The sequence below is a fragment of the Phyllobates terribilis genome, unplaced genomic scaffold, assembly GCF_046119375.1.
Source record: "Phyllobates terribilis strain yellow unplaced genomic scaffold, ASM4611937v1 Scaffold_11__3_contigs__length_659146591, whole genome shotgun sequence".
In the NCBI taxonomy this organism is placed as follows: Eukaryota; Metazoa; Chordata; class Amphibia; order Anura; family Dendrobatidae; genus Phyllobates; species Phyllobates terribilis.
Genome location: NW_027362771.1, coordinates 582,566,302 through 582,586,597, shown reverse-complemented (window position 1 = coordinate 582,586,597; position 20,296 = coordinate 582,566,302). Strand labels below are relative to the sequence as shown.

General features: G+C 47.4%; 1 protein-coding gene across 2 annotated transcripts in view; it reads left to right on the top strand.

The window, feature by feature from the left end:
* The first annotated feature begins 10,969 nt into the window (after positions 1-10,969).
* Positions 10,970-20,296, top strand: part of LYL1 (LYL1 basic helix-loop-helix family member) — a 62,134-nt gene continuing 52,807 nt past the window's right edge. The window contains exons 1-2 of one of the 2 annotated variants that reach the window (XM_073654253.1): positions 10,970-11,265; positions 11,592-11,669. In XM_073654253.1, coding sequence (XP_073510354.1) covers positions 11,640-11,669 — 30 coding nt within the window. In that variant the 5' untranslated portion in view covers positions 10,970-11,265; positions 11,592-11,639. The remainder of the gene's footprint in view (positions 11,266-11,591; positions 11,670-20,296) is intronic. The other variant, XM_073654254.1, reaches the window with a different exon arrangement.

Below are 20,296 nucleotides of genomic sequence, written 5' to 3'. Positions count from 1 at the left end.
AATTGTAAAGAGAAAAAAAATAGAAGTGCCAGAATTGCAGGTTATTGGTTGCCGCAACTCCACGAAAAAATGCAACAAGAAGCGATGAAAGCGTTGGGTCTACCCCAAAATAGTATCAATAAAAACATCAGGTCAGCACACAAAAAACAAGCCCCTACACAGCCCCATCGACTGAAAAATAAAAATGTTATTGGTTTTGGAATATGGCGACTTGAGCAAAAACATTTTTTCACATATTTCTGAATTTTTATCTCTTAAATTAAAAAAAAATCCAATCATATTTCCAGGTAATTTTTACTATAGAATGAAAGCTGGAAAAGCAAAACCCCAAAAAAACAATTGTGGAATTGTTTTTTTTTCCCGCAATTTCACTTCACTTAGAATTTTTCTCCCTATTTTCCAGTAAACCGTATAATAAAATGGATGGTGTCATTAAAAATTAATACTAGACCCACAAAAAAAAAAAAAAACAAGCCCACAAATGACTGTCAGTAGGAAAAGAAAAAAGTTATGGTTTTTGGTAAGGGGATGAAAAAATGAAAGCACAAAAATGAAAAATCACTCATGCCTTAAGGGGTTAAGACTTGACCTGTAAATGTTAGCTGTTAATAAGGGGTTGTCCAAAAGTGGATAAACCCCCTTTACGAAAGAGTCAGACAGCTGTATAACTCGGATGGGGATTGCAACGCAATGTTCGGACTGGTCGGCAGCTCTCCCAATTAGAGTATGACATTGTAGAAATACATGCTGTCACGCTAAGGTCGGGAGAGCCGACGGCCAGTCTGAGCTGTAATCCCCGTCTGACACTTGAGTTAATATTAGAATTTTCTAGTTAGTCAGTACTTGGTACTGAATTTATCCATGTAGATCTATATTTCACACTCTAAAAGTCATCGTTTACTCAACTGATGAGTACACAGTATTAGTGCAACATATTCTTAAAGGGAACCTGTCACGTCCCAAAATTCTTTTAACCTGCAGGTATGGGGTTAATCTGCAGGTTAATAACGTTCCAAAGCCGCTCGGCTTACTGAAAGTCCGGCTACTGGGAGAAAGTTAACTTTTTTCCTCACAGCAGACTTCGGGGTTTAGTCATAGAGGCACGGGCGGCGCAGCCACAGTCACTGCTCAGTACATCGTGAGCGGTGGCTGTAACCACACCTCGGCACCGATTGACAGGCAGTTCAGTACTGATGCAATGCTGAACCGGCTGTCAGTCAGTGCCAAGCTGGGGTGTGGTTACAGTTACCACTCACTATATACTGAGCAGTGACGAAAGCCGGCCGCACCAGTATGACTGAACGCCGGAGGCTGCCTGGAGGAATAACATTTGTTTTCTCCCAGCAGCCGCACTTTCAGTGTGGTGGACCAGCAGCTTTGGAATATTCTGCAGGTTAATATTATTTTGAGACGTGAAAGGCTCCCTTGAAAGTGCAGTTTCAACCTTGGACATTAGACCTAAAGAACAATTGGAAACATCCCCAAAGCTGGCACTTTCTGCATGGTTTTCCTAAACTCTCCTTCAAGGTCAGGTCCACAGAAGCTGCACAATAGCAGCTGTTAAAGAGGTTATTCAGGATTTATCTTTCTTTTTTACCATGGGCCTAAAAACTAACAAGCAAGGAGTTGCTAACTATCTGCCTATTCTACACGACGCCAACTCAGCTCCTGCTGGCGATTCAGCTGCCCCATGTCAACAGAGCAGCTCTTCCCCTTCCAGGCTGCTCTGTCGATGGGGTGTGACTGCTGGCGTCATGCTGACAGCCGGATCCTCACAGTTAGGCAGCGGGAATTCGGCCGTCAATCAGCAAGAACGTCGCCAGTCACATCCCTTGGACAGAGCAGAGAGAAGTGGAAAAGAAGCCACTGCTCTATTGACGTGACATCAGCAGAAGCCGCTGAATTGCCGGCAGGAGCAGTCTGTGACCACTCTGTACTGGCAGAGATCAGTGCGGGGCACAACAGGCAGGTGGATAGCAACTACCCGCCTGTTAGTTCCTAGGCACAATGTAAAAAAAAAGTCCTGGATAATCCCTTTAAGAAACGTGCCTGTGAGGAAGTGATTTACTAGTTCCAGTAGAGCTGAATGGTTCTCTAGGCTTTTATATATCCTGTAATAAATGCTGCATAGTAAAAGGCAAAATTAGTCTACACCTCCTAAGAATGTACGAACCTCCTAAGAACATAAAGATGCAACAGGGCCTCACTTATGTTTGTTATACATACTCCCAGGCAATGGGCGCAGCCTCGCTTCCATACACTTGTATGGAGAGAGGCCACGCCCTCTAGTCGTCCATGCCCACTGGACGGCCCTCTAGACGGGGCACAGCCTCGGCTCAATACAAGTGTATGGAGTGAGGCTATGCCCACTAGACAGGCCCTGGCCGGGAGCATGTATAACGCATACATACCCTCAGGTCCCAGGTCAGAAACCAGCGTATCCCCACAGCGCACAGTGCATGCGCTGGAGGACTTCATAAGTCTGCTGTCATACAGAGTGACTGCAGACTTATCAATATGGACCGGACAACCCCTTTAAGGACTGATTGCAGAGGTGCGAAAGTGCTATTCGAGAGGCCACAGAGCAGAATATTGCAGTAGTCAAGGCATGAGATGATGAGGGCATGCACTAATACTTTAGCAGAATCAAATGTTAGAATCAAAGAGGAAAGGACAAATTTTGGAAATATTTTTTAGTTGGAGGCGACAGAAGGTGGTAAGAGTTTGGATGTGTGGTTTGAAGGACAGGGCAGAGTTTAGGGTTTCTCTGCGGCAGAAGACTTGTGATACAGGGGAAAGCGTGATGCCATTTATTGTGATAGATGGGTCAGATAGGAGGGGTGAGTGAGATATAGGAAAGATGATGAGTTTGGTTTTGTCAACATTAAGCTTTAGAAAGCGTGATGAGAAAATGGAAGATATAGCTGATAGAAACTCTGGCAGAAAGGTGACATCTAGTGACAGCTGAGTCAAAAAGGTAGATGTGAGTGTCATCAGCGTATAGGTGGTACTGGAAGCCATGGGACTTTCTGTGTTGTCCCAGACCAAAAGTATAGATGGAAAAGAGTAGGGATCCAAGCACAGAGATTTGAGGGACACCAACAGAGAGAGGGTGTGGTGAGGAGGTAGTGTGGGAATGGGAGACACTAAATGTGCAGTTAGTGATGTATGAGGAGATCCAGGAGAGGGCGAGATCATTGATGCCAAGGGAAGAGAGGATCTGTAGTAGGAGGGAGTGGTTGACTGTGTTGAAGGCACAGGACACACCTAGAAGGAAAAGTATAGAGAATTGTCTGTTAAAATTGGCGGTAAGGAAGTTGTATGTATTTTTGGTTAGGGCAGTTTCATTGGAGTGGTGGGGATGGAAGTCATATTGTAGGTTGTCAAAGGGTGAGTTGGATGAGAGGTGGGACTAAACATGTTGTTCGAGGAGCTTCGAAGCAAAAGGGAATAGATATGAGGTAATAACTGGATGTAGAGGTCAGGTCGAGTGATGGTTTCTTCATGATAGGTGTGATTGTGGCATGTTTGTACGCATAAGGGAAGTTACCAGAGATTAATGATAGGTTGAAGAGATGGGTTAGGGCTGGGCTGAGCCTGGTGGTGAGGTTTGGGAGGAGGCGGGATGGGATCGATTCAAGTGTACAAGTGGTGAAGTGCAATTTGGAGGGAAGGTGAGTAAGCTTTCCTTCAGTGATTATGAGGAGGAAGGGCATTGATTTGTTGAGGAGGAAGGGCATTGATTTGTTGAGGAGGAAGGGCATTGATTTGTTATACGGAGGGTTCGTGGCGGTGGAACATTAAAGCCTTGTCTGATGTGGTCGATCTTATTTTTGAAGTGTGCAGCAAAGTCTTTGACAGAAATGAGGGAGGTCAGAGGGGGCAACAGTGGATGGAGGAGGGAATTAAAAGTGCTGACTAATTGTTTGCAGTTATGGGATAGAGAAGATATGAGGTTTGTAAAGTTGTTCTATTTAACAGAGGTGAGGGCTAATATGAATATGAAAATTGCTTGTTTGAATTTGGTGACGTCTGCCTCTGAGTGCGTTTTCTTCCAGCGCCACTCCGCAACTCTTGAAGCTTTGTGCAATTTTGTAAGAGGTTTATGTGTAGCACCCTGAGGATTCGGCTGCTACAGGGGTATTGCACCTCAACCCAGAGGTGTGATATTCCACTCCCGGGTAAGGAAGGAGTGTGGAACTGAGCTCGGTAGGCTGCATGCACTACACACATCCCATTTCCGAGGAGCAGACCGACGGTACTCCCACTTAGAAATGTGCAGGTACGACCGAGTCTGTTCCTGGCTGGAGTGGGAGGGGGGTGGTACATCCCAAGTAGTGTAGGGGCAGATAGGGGGAGCAGCCTGGGTAAAGTTAGGAGCTCATTGGGTGCTGGTCACCTGAGCTCACACATAGAGGGTGTATATAAGGTGGGCACCAACTAAGAACAGGGTCAGTTGCAGAGAGAAAGTCAGCGAGCGGAGGAGAAGAGAGACCCAGAGTGAGAGAGGAGAGAGAGAGACCCAGAGGGGGAAACAGAAGAAAGGACTCTAAGACCCCAAATTAAATCCCCGGGTGAAGAGTCGGCACAGGGTACCGGAACCCAAGCTGGTGGGGGCAAAAACACACCCCAGCCAGAGACCGGAGGCCGTGGGCAGCGTCTGCCACGGCCACCCACCACATCCACCACGAAGGCATACCACGTGGAGGGTCAGGGAACCCAAGGCCAAGGGTCTCCCAACAGAAGGCCCGAGGGAGCTGGACCTGGGTGGATCTCTAGTGGGGACGGCCAGAGGAAAGGACAGAAGGAGAGCTCAGGGTCACGCTCCGGACTTATTTGGGGGTTGGCTGGATCCAGAACCTGGTGGACGCAGCACGGCTCGGGAGGTCACTCGAAGCTGGAGTGACCGGAACATCAGCAGTGAGTAAACATCCTAAACTGCATAACCCGACTCTGTCTCTGATTGCCGTCTACACTGCATCACCACAACCCCCATCCTCTGCACCTGATCCCCCTGAGGCTATACCCCACCCGTTGGGGGTTATATCACCAAAGCTGCACCTACACCACCAGCCTCAGCGGACCCTGCTGCAGCGGCGGCCACAGTGACCGCAACACAACGGGTGGCGTAGTCGACATTAAGAACTTAGTAACATCTGTAGGACTGCCACATACAACTGAGTTTGACACCCTGGGCACGGACCGGGTCACAGCCACTCGGAAGACTACAACCCCCATCTGATCCGGCTCCGGGTATTCCCCTGAAAGAAAGGAATATGTCCCAGGGGGTGCGTCAACTTTGGCGTAGTCGGCAGGATTACGTGCCCGCAACACCCGGGTACTGCGTGCCTGAAGAAAAGTGCAAGTTTACCTCAAAAAGAAGTCTCCTGCCGGTTCCGGAGGGTCCCCGCCATCGGACCCCATCACCAGTCGATTCCCGCCGGTTGTCCGCCATTAACAGCTTTTTCCCGCCATCTGCAGAGTTTCCCGCCACTGGGAAGCGGTTCCCGCCATTTCCAAGGATTTCCCGCCTTGCCAGAGCGGACGCCATTATGGGCGTGCCAGAGGGTGGCGAGAGGCCACCTCCCATCGTGGGCCAGGACCGAAAATGGCGCCAAAAGTGGAAACCGCCCCCACCAACAGAGACTGTGATGCTAGAGGTGTCTGTCAGCGTGAAAGAACTCCCCCTGGAGCTGACAGTCACCAAGTTGCCCCGGGACCGCCCTCGAGGGGGGAGGAGACGAAAGGAGAGAGCAAAGATGGGTGTCGCTTGGAGCAGGCTAGAGCGAGCGCACCCGGAGGCAAGAAGCCTGGAGAAGAATATCGGAGGAGCTTACCCGGAGATGGCGAGAAAGCAGAGCAGCACCGGCCCGTTGGCCAGGAGCCTGCTGGAAGAAGAGCAGAGCAGCACCGACCCGTTGGTCAGGAGCCTGCTGGAAACCACGACCCCACTAGGCCTAGTGGAGGTCCTCGCACAGCTCCCCCGAGACCGGGAGTGTGCACAGACTGCCCTGGAGGGCCTCGCACGGAGGATGGCCCGGGTACAGCGAGAGACATTGGCGGAGTGGAGCCGAGAGATGGCCCAGCAAACCAAGACCCGGAGCACGCCAGCCGAGATGAGGAGACAGACCGCCTCTGAGGATGGCGCGGGAGGACCCAAGGCCGGAGACGGCGCCGAGAAGGGAGCCGAACGCATGGAGGCAGGTAAAGGGGACGTCTATACCCCAAACCGGGAAACCGCGTACCTGCCCCAGCTCCCCGTCGCAGAGCCCGAAAGTCCCCCTGCTGTGCCCGAAAACGCCATGTCACCGACGCAGACTAGGCCCCAACCGGAAGCCGCCGCCGCGACCCCTGTGACGCCATGCGCAACGACCCCGAGCGTGGCAAAACAGGAAGCAACACCAGCCTGGTCGCAGGGCCTAGAATTCCCGGGCGTCGCATCACCAACAGCGCCCCCTACCTCCGCGGAGCCTCTGGCCTGGCCGCAAGGCCAGGTAGCCCAGGGTGCCGCCGTCCTAACGGTGCCCTTCACCTTCCAGGTGCCCCAGGCCTGGCCGCAAGGCCTGGGCAACCCGGGCGCCACCACCACCGCGCCCGCGCCCGTAAAACCAAGGGTGCCGCGTCTGGGAGAGGACTTATTTGCCCAGCACACGTGGCCGGACGGGCAGCCTTTCATCTGGCCCCAGAAATATTATGAACTGGAGCACCAGAGGAGGGTTGGGGCCATGTGTGCACCCCTGATTCCGGCTCCGAAGCCCGTGATAAGGATCTCGCCCCCGCTTGAAGAGATCCAATTTGAGTGGGACCCCACCGGAGAAGACCTAATGGGGTTCACTCAAGAAACCAGGGCAACTGCAGCGGAGCGTGCTGAGTGCTGCCGACAGCAGCTCGAGGAGTTTGCGAGGGAGCGGAGAGAGAGGCGGGTCCGGGAACAACAGGCCCAAATAAGGAGCGCCGAGCAGAAGAGCCGGACCAGGAGAGACCCCCGTGCAGCGCACAGTCCCCGCACCACCGGGACTGTAATTAAGTTCAACATGCAGCATGGGTGGGGCTTCATCAGAGACCACAACACCCCCGGCGACGTCTTTGTCACGCGCAGAGATGTGGAGTCCCATCTGCCGGAGGGGCACAGAGGTCGTGACCTTTATATCGGGGACGAGGTCACCTTTACCCGGCACAAGTGTGCCAAAGAACCTTACGCCCTCCATGTGCATCGCCTGACAGGGGAGGAGCTGCGATGTGAGGAGGAAGAGCAAGAGGATCCGGACGGGTCTGAAGCTGAGATCCCCAAAGAAGGAGCAGGAGGGAGACGTTGTTGAGTACAGCGGAGCAGGTGCTGTAAATAGTTACCCGATCGGGGTACAAAGAAACTGTTATTGCTAATATAGTCCCCGTTGGGACCAGCTGATGTGAACTGTTCACCCGTTTACCCTTAATCCCACAGGCTGAGGACTGTGAGCAGCCATTCCCTTTCCCTCCTTAACTGGCCGAGGACTGAGAGCGGCCATACCCTTGTATATAGTTGCGCGTCCTAAAGCGCCCCCTACTGGTTTTACTGTTAAATCATCTTAAAGAAAGGAACTGTCGCACTTTGCCCGGTCAACAGTTGCCCAGTGACCGGAGGAGGAACAAGAGACGACGAGAATGTTTAATGCTGCTAATTTATATAAAGTTTTATATGTTTTATATGTTTATGTTTATATGAAAAATTTTGTATGTTTTGTGATGTTTTTGTCTTACAGCCCGAGGACGTGCTGTGATTTACCAGGGGGGAATGTAGCACCCTGAGGATTCGGCTGCTACAGGGGTATTGCACCTCAACCCAGAGGTGTGATATTCCACTCCCGGGTAAGGAAGGAGTGTGGAACTGAGCTCGGTAGGCTGCATGCACTACACACATCCCATTTCCGAGGAGCAGACCGACGGTACTCCCACTTAGAAATGTGCAGGTACGACCGAGTCTGTTCCTGGCTGGAGTGGGAGGGGGGTGGTACATCCCAAGTAGTGTAGGGGCAGATAGGGGGAGCAGCCTGGGTAAAGTTAGGAGCTCATTGGGTGCTGGTCACCTGAGCTCACACATAGAGGGTGTATATAAGGTGGGCACCAACTAAGAACAGGGTCAGTTGCAGAGAGAAAGTCAGCGAGCGGAGGAGAAGAGAGACCCAGAGTGAGAGAGGAGAGAGAGAGACCCAGAGGGGGAAACAGAAGAAAGGACTCTAAGACCCCAAATTAAATCCCCGGGTGAAGAGTCGGCACAGGGTACCGGAACCCAAGCTGGTGGGGGCAAAAACACACCCCAGCCAGAGACCGGAGGCCGTGGGCAGCGTCTGCCACGGCCACCCACCACATCCACCACGAAGGCATACCACGTGGAGGGTCAGGGAACCCAAGGCCAAGGGTCTCCCAACAGAAGGCCCGAGGGAGCTGGACCTGGGTGGATCTCTAGTGGGGACGGCCAGAGGAAAGGACAGAAGGAGAGCTCAGGGTCACGCTCCGGACTTATTTGGGGGTTGGCTGGATCCAGAACCTGGTGGACGCAGCACGGCTCGGGAGGTCACTCGAAGCTGGAGTGACCGGAACATCAGCAGTGAGTAAACATCCTAAACTGCATAACCCGACTCTGTCTCTGATTGCCGTCTACACTGCATCACCACAACCCCCATCCTCTGCACCTGACCCCCCTGAGGCTATACCCCACCCGTTGGGGGTTATATCACCAAAGCTGCACCTACACCACCAGCCTCAGCGGACCCTGCTGCAGCGGCGGCCACAGTGACCGCAACACAACGGGTGGCGTAGTCGACATTAAGAACTTAGTAACATCTGTAGGACTGCCACATACAACTGAGTTTGACACCCTGGGCACGGACCGGGTCACAGCCACTCGGAAGACTACAACCCCCATCTGATCCGGCTCCGGGTATTCCCCTGAAAGAAAGGAATATGTCCCAGGGGGTGCGTCATATGTGCCAAGGTTGTTTTTTGATTCGTCGCCCTCTGCTATGCATGAGAGGCATCTCTAGGTATGAAAGGTGTCTGCGTGGGGGTTGCTAGCTGCTGGACATGGGGGGCGGGCAGGTGAAGAAGTCAGGGATGAGAATGTGAGTAGATGGTGGTCAGACAGGCGGAGAGGTGAGGTTGGGTAGGGAACATAGGCTGATAAAGATGGGATCTACTTTATGTCCATCTGTGTGGGTGGATTGTGTAAGATCGAAGGATGAAGCAAGGGCCAAGAGTTTGAAGGCTGCTGACTAGTGGGCATTAATGGGGATGTTGAAATTTACGATGATGATGATGGTGGGAATGTCAGCAGAGAGAAATTGTAGAAGCCAGGTAAAGAAGTGGTCAATAAATGTAGTGGCCAGACCCGGGGAGGGGGTGGTGGTATACGTCAGCCACTTGGAGGTTGGAGAGAGACTTCATACGGACAGAGTGAACTTCAAAAGAAGGTAGGATAACAGAGGGTAGAGGTGGGATGGTGTTGAAGGTGCAGTTTTAAGAAAGGAGAAGATGCACTCCTCCACCCTGTCTATTGCCAGGGTGAGGGTGAAGTGAAGGCCACATCCCAGCAGAGGGTGTCAGAGGGTGTCAGCAATGTTTCGGTAAGGCCCAGGAAGATCGTGAATGACATGGAGCTTATTACAGATGGAACTCTTTGCTTTAAACAGGAAAAGTGTAGCGTCGGAGTCTCTGCCTCCTGCCGGGCAGAGACGCCGATCCCCTCACCGCCGTGGTCCCGGTCCGGCGTCCTCCAGCTCCCCTCCTGCGTCTGCCAGGGGTGCGCGCACCGCGCGCAGTTCCCAAGGCACTGTGCTTAGGGCGTGCGTGCGCTCCTTCCCTCTTAAAGGGGCCACGCGCGCCGTCCTAAAAGAGTCCCTGGCCAATGGCTGGAGGACTTCCCCTATATAAGGCACCTCCTCCAAAATGGAGGTGCCTGTGCAAGATTGTTGTTTGTTTGCTAACACTCTCCTCAGGTTCCAGTGCCCGCTTGTCTATCAGCCGTGCCCGCCATCCTGTCTATCAGCCGTGCCCGCCAGCCTGTCTATGAGCTGTGCCCGCCAGCCTGTCTATCAGCCGTGCCCACCAGCCTGTCTATCAGCCGTGCCCACCAGCCTGTTTATCAGCCGGGCCCGCCAGTCTGTCTATCAGCCGTGCCCACCAGCCTGTCTATCAGCCGGGCCCGCCAGCCTATCAGCTGTGCCCGCCAGCCTGTGTATCTGCCGTACCCACCTGCCAGTCTATCTGCCGTGCCCACCAGCCGCGCCTGTCTACCCGCATCACCTGCCTGTCTACCAGCCGTACTCATCTGCTGTGCCTGTCGGCCTTGGCCATCAGTCCCGTGGGAGTCGCCTGCTCTCACACAAGGTCAGTCCCAGAGTGGCACCTGGTTCACCTTCCCGGTCCCTCCTTGGTTCACGGAATCGACTAAGCCACCGTGTGGCCAGGGTCAGTCCGGGTAGGCACTTAGTTACGCCCCTCTGGTCCCTCCTTGTATCACAGAACAGAGGTTCCACCACCCGGATCCATAACAAAGAGGTAATACTTAATTTCCCTTCTGTAGAGAATTTAAAGACTGTCTACTGTCCCTTCAGATCACTGCTGATCACTGGAGGTCTCATCATTGTGATATGTTTATTATCATGGATTGTACAATACGGAGAACTCCTTTATGACACAATAGTTTCCAATGCACAGGCCTGATGTAACTGTGTCTTGTGTGTGGTCACCTTTCCATGGAAAGTCTCTGTTCATTTTCAGTCAGAGTCAGAGTGATATTGAATATGAATATAAAGCAATATTTATGAGCTTGGCTTAGAATCCAATTAGGTGAAAGCGCAATAATAACCTTTGCAAAAAAAAAAAGTGAAAACATAAATACGGCACATATATAACATTTTCCTCAGTTGTTATGGAATGGAGGGAGGGATTTGAAGGATTGTTCTTATCAGTCTGGACAGACCGGACCCCTGTCTCTTATCTATAGACCCAGACTTCCTCTGACCAAGGAAAAAAGGAAACCCCCCTCCCTATGTACTGGTCTCCCTGGTCTTCCCTCCCCTTACTGTAGAGTAACTCCACCTTTCCAGTTGCAAAGTGGATTGTACACTTACATAGACTATGAGCAAATATTCAGTTAGACCCCCATAAACTTGCTATGGAAGACACCCCACCCACTCAATTACCTGGAGATGACTTTTAACTCCCAACTCTAAGCGAAAGGAGGTTCATGTAATTTCTGCCTGGTTTGTGTGTGTCGTGACACGGGTAAGTCTGCAAATCTATCCACGTGTTATAGTGTCTGAATATGTTCTGTAGCTTTATCTATCTAATATCTATCTATATATTATCTATCTATCATCTATCTATTATCTATCACATATTTCATCTATTATCTATCTGACTATTATTTTTGTAATATTTATCTACAGAACATTTTCTTGTTTTACATGCTATTACAATTATCTATCTCTCATGTATTTCTTTATCTCAGTTCATCGCTTTCTCTATCATCAATGTATGCTAAATTCTTTTATCTATCTGTCTATCTCATATCTATCTATCTAAAGATAAAAACATCTATCTATCTATAGATAAAAAGAGGCAGCACTCCATTACTAGGCAAAACGTGTGGACAGATTATGAGATTATTAGTCCAGGAGGCTTCCCCTGTGAGTTTTTTTTTTAATTTTTAGCATTTTTTTTGTATTTTTTGCTGCTTCATGTTTCTCTATATCTACCTATATTTATGTTTTATCTATCTATCTATCTATCATCTATCTATATATCATCTATCTATCCCATATCTATCTAATCTAATCTATCTATCTATCTATTATCTATTATCTATCTATTTTCTATCTATCTATTATCTATCCATCTATCTATCATCTATCTATCTATCCCTCTATCTATCTATCTATCCCTCTATCTATCTATCTATCTATCTATCCCTCTATCTATCTATCATCTATCTATCTATCCCTCTATCTATCTATCTATCTATCTATCTATTATCTATGTATCTATCTATCCATCTATCTATCATCTATCTATCATCTATCTATCTATTATCTATCTATCTATTATCTATCTATCTATCATCTATCTATCATCTATCTATCATCTATCTATCTATCTATCTTCTATCTATCTATCTATCTATTATCTATCTATCTATCTATCATCTATCTATCATCTATCTATCTATCTTCTATCTATCTATCTATCATCTATCTATCTTCTATCTATCTATCTATCTTCTATCTATCTATCTATCTATCTATTATCTATCTATTATCTATCTATCTATCATCTATCTATCATCTATCTATCTATCTATCTATCCCTCTATCTATCTATCTATCCATCTATCTATCATCTATCTATCATCTATCTATCTATTATCTATCTATCTATTATCTATCTATCTATCTATCATCTATCTATCATCTATCTATCATCTATCTATCTATCTATCATCTATCTATCTATCTATCTTCTATCTATCTATCTATCTATCTATTATCTATCTATCTATTATCTATCTATCTATCTATTATCTATCTATCTATTATCTATCTATCATCTATCTATCATCTATCTATCATCTATCTATCTATCTATTATCTATCTATCTATTATCTATCTATCTATCTATCTATCTATCTGTATATTGCTGTCTATCTATTCTCTGCGTATAATTTTATCCTTTTGCTGTGTGATCACATTTCTGTGACCCTCTGCACATGGCTGTACTTTGCATGTTACATGTATGTGTGTGATCAATATACTTAAAGTTTAATGAAATCAGAATATCAGAAAGATTGCAGCGTTCTTCGCTTCGCCCTCCCCAAATCTATTCTTAGTGTAAAGGAGAAGAGTAAGAGAGGAAGTTAGATGTGTGCAGAGAATTAACCACTTCACACACCCGTCAGATCGTCAGCAGCCCTGTACACGGACATGTATACCTCTGACATGCTACATCCGTGCACCGAGCTGCAGCCTATATCATAGCTACAGGATACACAAAGCAATATAATCAAGGGTAAAATAGGTAAGAAGTACAAGCACTTTAATTAGCCATCCACTAGTCCAGAACATAGTAATCTGTTTATCTGGAATTAAAGGCATTTTCTTGCATATTAACCCTGACCGATGCTATATAGGACAGTAAGGCATTTCTGCCGCGGAAACGCATTAAAAGACACTTGTTAAGTTGTCTGCCATGTTTCTCATTGGGGAAAAATCTGCAGCACAACCATTAATTGTGCAGAATCGAGGCGAAATCGCCGCCACTGACTTGCATTGGACCGCATAACATCCGCATCACTACATGTACACATGCGGATATTATGCGATTCAATATGCGGATGGTACCCGGGTCTGGAGAAGAGGTGACTCTCCTCCAGACCCGGGTACCATAGTACCTGTAATTAAAAAATAAAAAAAATAAAAAACATATACTCACCTTCTGAAGGCCCCCGGTCTGCTCTCGGCGGCGCTGCTGGGCCTTCGGCTGCTCGCGGTGGTGTAAAAGGACCTTCCATGACGTCATTTAGTCATGTGACAGATCATGCGACCGCTGACACGTTGACCTGTCATATGACTAAATTAAGTCATGGAAGGTCCTTTTTAATCAACCGCATGCTGCCGAAGACACCGGACGCACCGTAGAGGAGACCTGGGGCCATCAGAAGGTGAGTATAATGTTTTTTTTATATTTTTCAACATTTTTATACTTTTTTTTTACTATTGAAGCTGCATTTGCAGCATCGTAACTTGGTCACACAACATAAATCCATGCCGGCTGCATGGATTTATATAGTGTGACCAAGTTGTCAAACACTTTCCAAGTGATGCTAAAATCGCTTGGAAAAGCGCTTGACAACCCGCATGCGAAATCGCATGTTAAAAACGCTTAATCAACGCTTCTACCTGGCAGAAAAAATGCATGTACAATCCGCATGTACAATCCGCATGTACAATCCGCATGCATTTTTTTCTGCCAGGGAAATGCAGAAATGCTCAGGAAAAATCCGTAGCATTTCTGCATCGTGGGCACATAGCACTGGCTCCTGGTTCTTGCAGGAGATGAAGGAAGGAGACAATAGGTGGAAGTGCTGGTCACCAGTCACACGTGGCTACTAATGCGCTGTTAAAGGGGCTGACTCATGAGGACAAGCCCTGTCCATTCACTCTTATAGTACATAGATGGCCGCACATCTGAACGCTTGTCATGTAATACTACATTTCATCGGCAACGTCCATTGCAGGAGAAAGGTTACTAAGCTTTAGACCACGATCACAGTATTTGGTCAGTATTTTACATCAGTATTTGTAAACCAAAACCAGGAGTGGGTGAAAAATCCAGAAGTGGTGACGTGTTTCTATTCTACTTTTCCTCTGATTGTTCCTCTCCTGGTTTTGACTGAAGAATACTGATGTAAAATACTGACCAAATACTGAACGTGTGAACGTGGCCTAAAACAAATAATAAAAACATGCAAAAATATCAAATTGAGTATGTATTTGGCAACCCCACAACGATAAAAAAACCTGTAAAATACAGTAAAAATATAAATTATAGTGTTCATTGAATGATGGAATTAATTTTTGTATTCATAATATAAGTTAAAGGGGGTTCTAGCGGCACACATTTATCACCACGAGCGAAAACATCACAGGCCACGTTCACTCGTTCAATATTCAGCCAGTATTTTACATCAGTATATTTGTGTTTCAATGATTTTATTGAATTTTAAATAATATTTAGAGGGAGGAAAAGGAAGGGAGGAAGATTAAGGGAAAAAAAAGGGGGAAGGGAGTAAATACTTATTAAGAAGGGAGAACTGGGAAAAAATAAGGGAGTGGGTAGATTGGAGAACTCATATTAAAGTCATATTTAAAACAGTAGTAAGAGTGATACATAAAAGAAAAAACAATACATTTAACAATAGAAACATACAAAATAAAAATGTATAAACAGTTATTTCACTGCATTTTAAAAAAGAACCAAGTAAGGCAGTTTTACAAAGATTATAATTATTATCTAGTTTTAAGTAAGGGAAGGATCCCAAGGTTCCCATTTTTTTGGGAATTTTCTAGCAGAATCATTTACATCAGTATTTCTAAGCCAAAATCAGGAGTGGGTGAGAAATACAGCAGTGGTGACGTGTTTCTATTTTACTTTACCTCTCAGTCTTCCACTCCTGGTTTTGGCGTACATATACTGATGTAAAATACTGACCAAATACTGAACGTGTGGCTCTGCTCACATATACAAATTTATTCTCATTTTTTGAGCCATCTGGGGACCACAAAAAAGGAAATAAACGGGTACTGAAGTGTCAAGAAATGTCCTTTGTTTACCTCCATACCGGCTATGTGTTTTTTTGGACGGAACAAAAAAAAAATATCCTGCACAATTTTTTTTCTATCTACAAAAATGTATTACAGTCTGGGTTTATTTTAGAATTAGAATCTATTGTAAATGGATCATAATGGATGTTCGCCCACTATCGCAGCTATATATTAGCGCTATGCAGCCTTCGGAGACACCTTAAAAAGGAAGAAAAATGGAAACCGAAATTCTGATCCTCTTTCTATTTTTTCTTTTTAAATCAGGATCCGTTTTATCATTGAAACTTTGTTTTCCGTTTTTCATCCCCTTTTTTTGTGGACGTCTGTTTTTTCAATACTGGATCCATTAGAGAAGGATCAAAACTGGACTTGTGAACAGCGCCTAAGCAATAATTAACAGCGACCTCATACCTCATTCAGACGTCAGTGATTTTTCTGGTAGGCAAAAAAAAAAAGTCTAATTTTCATTAGTTTTTACCATCAGTGAAAATTATGAATTGCAAAACTTCTCCTATCCATTGCAATGTTAATCAGGGCTGACGCCATCCGTTTCACGGACACATAGACTTGTATGGGTCATTTTGATCCATTACTCGGATAAAAAACAGACATGTCCCGGTGAGTTTTTGAGAACCACTGTGTCTACAAAAATAACACGGACATGTGAACAGCCACATAGACTATAATGAATACGTAGACAGAATATGCACGTAACTCACAGACGTCTGAATGAGGCCTTAACATTAATAATGGTTAAAATTGCAATACTTGTGAAAACAAGCAATTTTAATCTTGTTACAAATCCCCTTTGTTCTCAAGATTGGAGGGATTTTGAATCTTATTTCATAATGCTCGTCGTCTAGGTTACCGACCACCGCTGCAGTCTTGAAGCATGGGCATTGCCTACAGGCTCCTTTCTATAGACGGACTGGACTAGATTTCGTTTCCCTATGCTCCTCTGATGCCGCTGCAGGATCAGAGAGTGCACAGGTTTGGCCAGCAAGCGCAGCTATGCCATTGGTCCCAACTATCAATCTTCAGGAGAGCAAAAAGGAAGCTTGAAGGAAGAGGAGAGGCGTGCTCCCGAAGATTAAACCTGAAAGCAAGCCTGCAAATGCAAAATGTGCACATAACAGAAGCAGATGTTATGGCAGATTTGCAGCAAAATCAGCAGCGGAAAATATCTGCCATATAGGCCTTAGAGTTAATAGCATTAATGGGGCAGTTGAGTAGATTACCGCTATTCCAAAAATTGTAAAAGCACAGTAGAAAAATACACATTATTTTTGCTATAGCTTTTTGTTTCTCCTCTTTCTTATTTCAATTGAACTCAATAGGGAAAAATAAGCATTGAAAGCTGGCTGTGAATTCATCAGAGCTGATCGTCTCTAAAATGAAATCATATTTTCCAATTCTCTGAAAAGTAACATCTGGACCCTGAGCATTTTCTCATTAAAAATTCACAAAAATAACACCCAATATCTAACAAATTCCCAATGAGATTCTGCCCTTAAAGGTGCAGTGCAGAATCATCAATGCAGCTCATTTGTTGGAGCAGTAAAGATGATCACATTCCCCAGTACACTTGCATTAGTGTGCCCATTTTTCCTCATTTTACTTTGAAGTAATTGATATTTATTTTTTACATAGATGACTATTAAAAAGAATGATATATAACATACAGTCATGAGAAAAACTAAGTGCATCTTCTTTGAATTCTCTGGTGTTACATATTAAGACATACCGTATTTTTCGGACTATAAGATGCACCTTTTACCCCCAAATTTGGGAGCAAAATGGGGGTGTGTTTTATAGTCTGAATGTAGCTTACCGGGTGGGCAGCGGAGGTGGAGAGGGGTCACAGGAGGCAGGGATGTCGCTGCAGGAAGCCGGCGGCGGCAGGAGTGGGCGATGCTGTGGGCCCTGGGCTGGGAGGTAGGGGATGTCCTGGCGGTGCGAGGCAGGAGCCATTGATCTCCCGGCGGTGGACATCAGGAAAATTGAGCCGGTGTCGGTGCATGCGCAGATTTAGATCTTGGCTCAATGACAAGCCAAGACCTCAATCTGAGCATGCGCTGCCTCCGGCACCATTCTGAAGTCCACCATCAGGAGATCAACGTGCGCAGCGGGGACTCTGCTCCAGCTTCACACCGGTGCCATTTTCCTGAAGCCCATCACCGGGAGATCAATGGCTCCTGCCTCGCATTGTGGGGACTCCCCCTACTCCCAGCCCAGAGTCTGCAGCATCGCCCCACTCCTGCCGCCGCTGGCTTCCTGCAGCAGTGGCTCTGCTGCTGCCTCCTGTGACCACTCTCCACCGCCGCCGCCACCACCACCCCCTTCCACCCGTAAACTAAATTTAGACTATTTTCACATTAAATTTTTTTCCCTATTTTCCTCCTCTAAATTTGTCTCCCATACTATTTGCCTATGCAGTGAATTAACGGCTGCCAAAAATTAGGAGGATCTCCAATGCCCCTTGCAAGAGACGTAGATATGTTGATATGGTACATATGGTGGTGATATGGTGGTGGAGGATGCGGAGAAGGAGGAGGACAAGAGAAAATAGTCAAAATCAGGAAGCATATACCCATGTCTGGGTGTGAAGACAGAGGTGCATGGGAACAGAGTTAGACCTCCCCAAAAAAAGACACTGTATATGAGTTTATGTTACGCTGCTATCATTCGGTGGTGTTGAGAAGTCTGGCCCAATCCAGCCCTTGTTCATTTTTATAAGAGTCAGCCTGTCAGCATTTTCAGTTGACAGGTGGATGCGCCTATAGGTTATAATTCCACCAGAGGCACTAAAAACCCGCTCAGACAAAACGTTAGCGGCAGGGCAGGCCAGGACCTCCAAGGCATAGAGAGCCAGTTCATTCCACTTGTCCAGCTTGGATACCCAATAATTATATTGTGCAGAGGAATCACGGAGGACGTTGGTACGGTCGGCAAGGTACTCCCTCACCATCTTCCGAAACGTTTCCTTCCTTGGGAGAATACATCACGCCTCAGGGCCTGTGCGAATGGAGGGTCTGAGAAAACTGTCCCAGAACTTTGACAGTGTTCCCCTGCCTCTGCTGGATTGCATTTGTGTCTCTTTTGCCTGTACTCCTTGGTTGTCCAACAAACTGTGACCTCTGCCACCAGCGTTTTCAGATGAAAATTTTTTAAATAATTCCGCAACAAGGGCCTTCTCGTACTGCCACATTTTATTAGGCCTGTCCTACAAGGGAATAAGAGACAGAAAGTTCTCCTTGTAGCGTGGGTCTAGAAGTGTCACCAACCAGTAATGACTGTCACCCAAAATTTGGACAACGCGAGGGTCATGGGAAAGCAGCGTAACATAAACTCAGCCATGCATGCCAAAATGCTAACAGGCAAGACTTCCGTGTCCTCACCAAGAGGACGACTAACCATGCTCTCCTCCTCATCCTCCTCCTCCCTGTCCTCAGGTCATCCACGCTGAACAAACGGTATGACAGTTGTGCAGGTAGTACCTTCTATAGCGCAGGAAACTAGCTTCTGTACTTCCTCCTCCTCCTCCTCTTCCTTATTGTCACCCAATCCACGTTGGGATGAGATGAGGCTGGGCTGTGTGTAATCACCCTGTATGATTCCTTGCTCCATCTCATCGTGCTCCGCCAGCAATGCATCCTCTTTGATTGTGAGCAGAGAGCGTTTCAGAAGACAGAGAAGCGGTATGGTGACGCTAATTATGGCGTCATCGCCGCTCACCATCTTGGTGGGGTCCTCAAAGTTTTGGAAGATGGTACATATGTCTGACATCCATGTCCACTCCTGAGGTCTTATGTGTGGAGTCTGAACTGAATACCGACAGCCTTGTTGATGCTGGTAGTCAACAACTGCCCTCTTCTGCTCACAAATCCTTCCCAACATCTGCAATGTAGAGTTCCAATGCGTGGGGACATCACAGATCAGTCAGTGAGCTGGAAGCCACAAACGCTGCTGAAGCACGGCAAGGGCGGCGGAAGCTGTAGCTGACTTTCTAAAATGGGCACACAGGCTTCATACTTTGAGAAGCAGATCTGACAGATCCGGGTAGGTTTTGAGAAACCGCTGAACCACGAGGTTAAGCACATGGACCAGGCATGGTCCGTGTGTGAACTCGCCTCACCTCAGAGCCGCCACCAGGTTCCAGCCATTGTCACACACAACCATGCCTGGCCGTAGGTCCAGCGGTGTCAGCCACAGATCTGCCTGCTGTTTGAGAGCTGTCCACAACTTTACAGCGTTGTGCGGTTTGTCACCTAAGAATATTAGCTTCAGCACAGCTTGTTACCACTTAGCCGAGGCAGTGCTGCAGTGCTTCCAGCTTGCGATTGATGTGGTCATTTCGGAGATTAAGGCTGAAGAGGAGGAGGAGGTGCAGGAGCTGTAGAATGTGGGGGCAACTCTGATTGACCCAGAGCCCGCAATCCTCGGCGTCGGGAGGACGTGTTCCGTCCCAAGGTCCGACTGGGTCCTGACTTCCACTATATTAACCCAGTGTGCCGTCTGCGAGATGTACCGTCCCTGCCCACAAGCACTTGTCCACGTGTCCATGGTTAGTTGGACTTTCTCAGTAACTGTGTTGTTGAGCACACGTCTAATGTTGTGGGACACGTGCTCGTGTAATGCAGGGACAGCACACCGAGAGAAATAGTGGCGGCTGGGGACCGAGTACCGAGGGACGGCCGCCGCCATCAGGTTGCGGAAAGTTTCCGTCTCCACGAGCCTAAAAGGCAACATTTCGTGCGCAAGCATTCGCGAAATGTGTGAATTTAGTAGTGTGGCATTTGGGACGTTGGCTGCGTATTTGCGCTTGCATTCCAAGGACTTGGGTAGGGACAAGGATGTGCTTGCTGATGGTGCTAGTTGAGAGTGTGTAGGGCGGAAGGCATCTTGGCATGCGCCATGGACAGGGGATTGGCGTGCA